This window comes from Penaeus vannamei, chromosome 37 (assembly GCF_042767895.1).
Source record: "Penaeus vannamei isolate JL-2024 chromosome 37, ASM4276789v1, whole genome shotgun sequence".
Classification (NCBI taxonomy): Eukaryota; Metazoa; Arthropoda; class Malacostraca; order Decapoda; family Penaeidae; genus Penaeus; species Penaeus vannamei.
This window is the reverse complement of record NC_091585.1, coordinates 12,359,088-12,362,483: the sequence shown is the minus strand read 5'-3', so window position 1 is coordinate 12,362,483 and position 3,396 is coordinate 12,359,088. Positions and strand designations below refer to the sequence as shown.

The window sequence follows — 3,396 nt, the reverse complement described above, 5'->3', positions numbered from 1 at the left end:
TTCTTAATAGCACTAAGGACAACACAAATTTAGTAAATTCACAAATCATAGAAATCAAAAACAGACATTTTCATCAATGACGCTGTTTTTTTATTATTAATATTTTTATTATTAACATTTGGAAATTTCGAACTGATTAACTCTTTTGTTTAGTTGATAAAAATCTAATTAGGTATTTTTTCCTCTTCTAAGATGTTGATTTCCATTGCAACAAAGAATAATTTTCCAATAAGCAGATGTCCTTCATAAGCACTTTCTAAACACTGAATGGAGAGTCAATATCAGTGGAGTACCTTTTTTTTTTTTTTTTTTTTTTTTGGGGGGGGGGGGGCAGATTTTGATACGATTCTTCCCTCGACTTCCGCATCAAACCGTATGTTCCAAAGGGTTCACAGACACCTCGTGGTCCATAGCCATCGGGCTCGTAGTGGAAAGATTGTCCTCATGGACCGTAGAGTGGTCCATAGCCATCGGGCGCGTAGTGGGCCCATCGTCCTCATGGACCGTAGAGTGGTCCATAGCCATCGGGCGCGTAGTGGGCCCATCGTCCTCATGGACCGTAGAGTGGTCTATAGCCATCGGGCGCGTAGTGGGCCCATCGTCCTCATGAACCGTAGAGTGGTCCATAGAGTCCTCATGGTCCGTAGAGGCAGCACAACTAGTTCTATCTATGGTAAGTGGCTGTTAAGAGAGTAAGAGAATAGTAAACAAAACAGTTTCAAATTGTATATGAAGAGTCTGTTTCACTGTTACAGTGTGAAAAATAACTATGTTCGCATTCAGAATGAAAAGTAATGTTTAGCAACAGGAACAGGCTTAAATACATACCATGGACAATATATATACCAATAATTAGCCACGTTATCTAAAGTTTTACAACGTTATGCAAACAAGATACCTACACACAAACGTATGTCTTCATCAACGAATAAGGGAAAAACACACGCACACATATTCAATAGAAAATAATAATAAAAAAGGAAAAAAATACATAAACTAAACATTCCAAAATCTAAATACAAAACGACCCCCACCTCCAAGAGAGTGAGAGACGACGTACCTTAACCAGTTTATCCTCAGAGTTTTGGTAGTAGTCGTAGATGGAGACGGTGCCCGGTTTCACGTCCTCGACCAGGATCTCCCGAGACACAGCCACCGTCAGACAGACCTCCGCTGACGTCAGAGAATCGAGGTACAGCTCCACGACGCCGGGCTCGTCTTGCTGCAAGAGGCAAATGTAAGACAAAACCAATTACGTATAGACAGTGGAAACATCTTGATGCAAATTGGATTTACAAAACGGATGAATCTGTTTTGATAAGATATGTAGTATGTATTCTATCTATAATGAGAGGTATATACGGATATATCCGTTATGAAATTAGATATAAAAAGTGGATATGCAATATCTATAATTAGATTTATGAAATGGATTATTTTTCATTTTCATGGGGTGGATATCTGTAAACAAGTAGATAAATAAATTGTATGTATCTATTTCTTATTAGATATGAAGAGTGGGTATTTGTTTATAGGTAAATAAATAAAATACATTTATCTCAATTACATGAATGTGATGGATATATTTATGTGAAATTAGATACATCAAGTGGGAGTATTTAATTACCATCAGATATGTATAGTGTTGATGCATTTATTTACAAGTCGATATATTAAATAATAATTGGGTCTATTAAGTGGATATATCTAATGATGATTAGCTATACCAAATGGATATATTCATTAATGATTAAATTGAATGATGAAATGTAAAAATTCATAAAATTGACAAATCCAGCCTTTAACCTTCCCCCGTAATAACGCACCTCGTATTTCTTAGCGACCTTCCCGTCCACTAGGCGTTGCAGAGAAGCCTCCTCTGCAACGTAGCCAGACTCGAGGTCAAGCTCGACGATGACCATGTTGGACTCTTCATCTTCGAGGAGGTAAAAGGCGCAGATGGTGACGTTGGCCGCAGTGCATGAGCCGCTGGTGGAGGTGACGGTCATGCTGAAGGTGGCGCTGGCTGCGATCTCCGGCATGTAGAACTGGTGGACGACCTGCGGGAGAAGAGGCTGTGCACTGCGCTCGAGATTCCTTCTTAGAGTAGGTGCTTTTATCATTTATTTTCTTCCTTTCTTTTCATTTTTATAATTATTATCTTCACTGCCATGGCTGGTGTTATCATCATGTGATTATTAATATTGTTTTTTGTGTTACAATCATTATCCTCAATATCATTAATATAATTACTCATCATTACTAATCTACTGCGTAGCTGTGGTTCTGGCATTGATCCTATTCATTCTCTTCGCCTTGGATTTGAATTGCGATTGTTGAGAGAGGGAGAAAAATGTATCGCATATTGATAGCCGTCACTGACCATGAACACGGCGCATCCAGTGCCAGAGGGGGTCACTGTGACATCGTAAGGCAGAGGGTCTTCGATGTCCCGCGTCTGCACCACCAGCTGGTTGACTGCCTCGATGAGGATGTTGAAGCTGGTGATGGCTGTCACTGCCAGCTCCAGGTTCGTGTCAGACGGTGGGAAGAGAATGCTATACTCAGCGAAGGCTTCGAGGGCTAAGACAGTGTCCTGGAATTGGAGGATAGGAATGTTAGACAACTAAATTTGGAAATAAGGAATGATGATCCACCATCATAGCCATAGCCTCATTTACGGACATTACGAAACTGATGAAATCATTCATCAGAATGGCACGATTTGTGCAACGAAAGGTCTTGGGTCGCATACCTGAGTCGAGTGGAAACCCCCGAGGCTGTTGCGGTGGGATGACATTCTCCTGATGAGGTCGACCGCCTGGGAGACGTAGTGTAAGTGATCGACCTTCAACATGGCCAGGACGGTGTACGCCGCGCTCTCGACCCAGATGCTCTCTCCCTCGTCATCGCCGGCGGTCAGGAGGTCGTACGCTGCAGCGATGTGGGCGGGGGCGTCTGCGCTCGAAGCCAAGGCGAGGGCGTAGGCCTTCAGGGACTCTGAGTAGACGTCGGTGGCAGCTGTGTCGCTCGCGATGCAGCTGACGGCGGCGGGGAGGGCGCCCGCGCCGAAATGGCCAGCCTCACTCAGGGCGATGGCCACGTAGGCTGAGAGGGGCACTGCTGAGGCCGAGGCGCTGCCCAGGCCGCCCTGAAGGAGGAACCTTTCTTTACTCCACATGCACCGAAGGGTAGAATCCTTCGGAAAACCTTGCATGGCTTAGGACCCCATCACTCACCAAACTTGGAAATTGCATATGAGGTAGAGTAGTAATAATCTCTCAATCAATATGAAAGCAGTTCCCTTCCCCATCCAGGGCCCCCCTCCCGACCCAGGGCTCCCCTCCCCATCCAGGGCCCCCCTCCCGACCCAGGGCTCCCCTCCCCATCCAGGGC

The 3,396-nt window shown here is 44.3% G+C and overlaps 1 protein-coding gene across 1 annotated transcript in view; it reads right to left on the bottom strand.

The window, feature by feature from the left end:
* Window positions 1–321: 321 nt before the first annotated feature.
* LOC113808062 (alpha-2-macroglobulin-like protein 1) overlaps window positions 322–3,396 on the bottom strand; it is a 29,131-nt gene continuing 26,056 nt past the window's right edge. The window contains exons 26-30 of the mRNA XM_070115513.1: window positions 2,756–3,151; window positions 2,384–2,596; window positions 1,827–2,060; window positions 1,061–1,222; window positions 322–681 (exon numbers count right to left, since the gene is read on the bottom strand). Coding sequence (XP_069971614.1) covers window positions 367–681; window positions 1,061–1,222; window positions 1,827–2,060; window positions 2,384–2,596; window positions 2,756–3,151 — 1,320 coding nt within the window. The 3' untranslated portion in view covers window positions 322–366. The remainder of the gene's footprint in view (window positions 682–1,060; window positions 1,223–1,826; window positions 2,061–2,383; window positions 2,597–2,755; window positions 3,152–3,396) is intronic.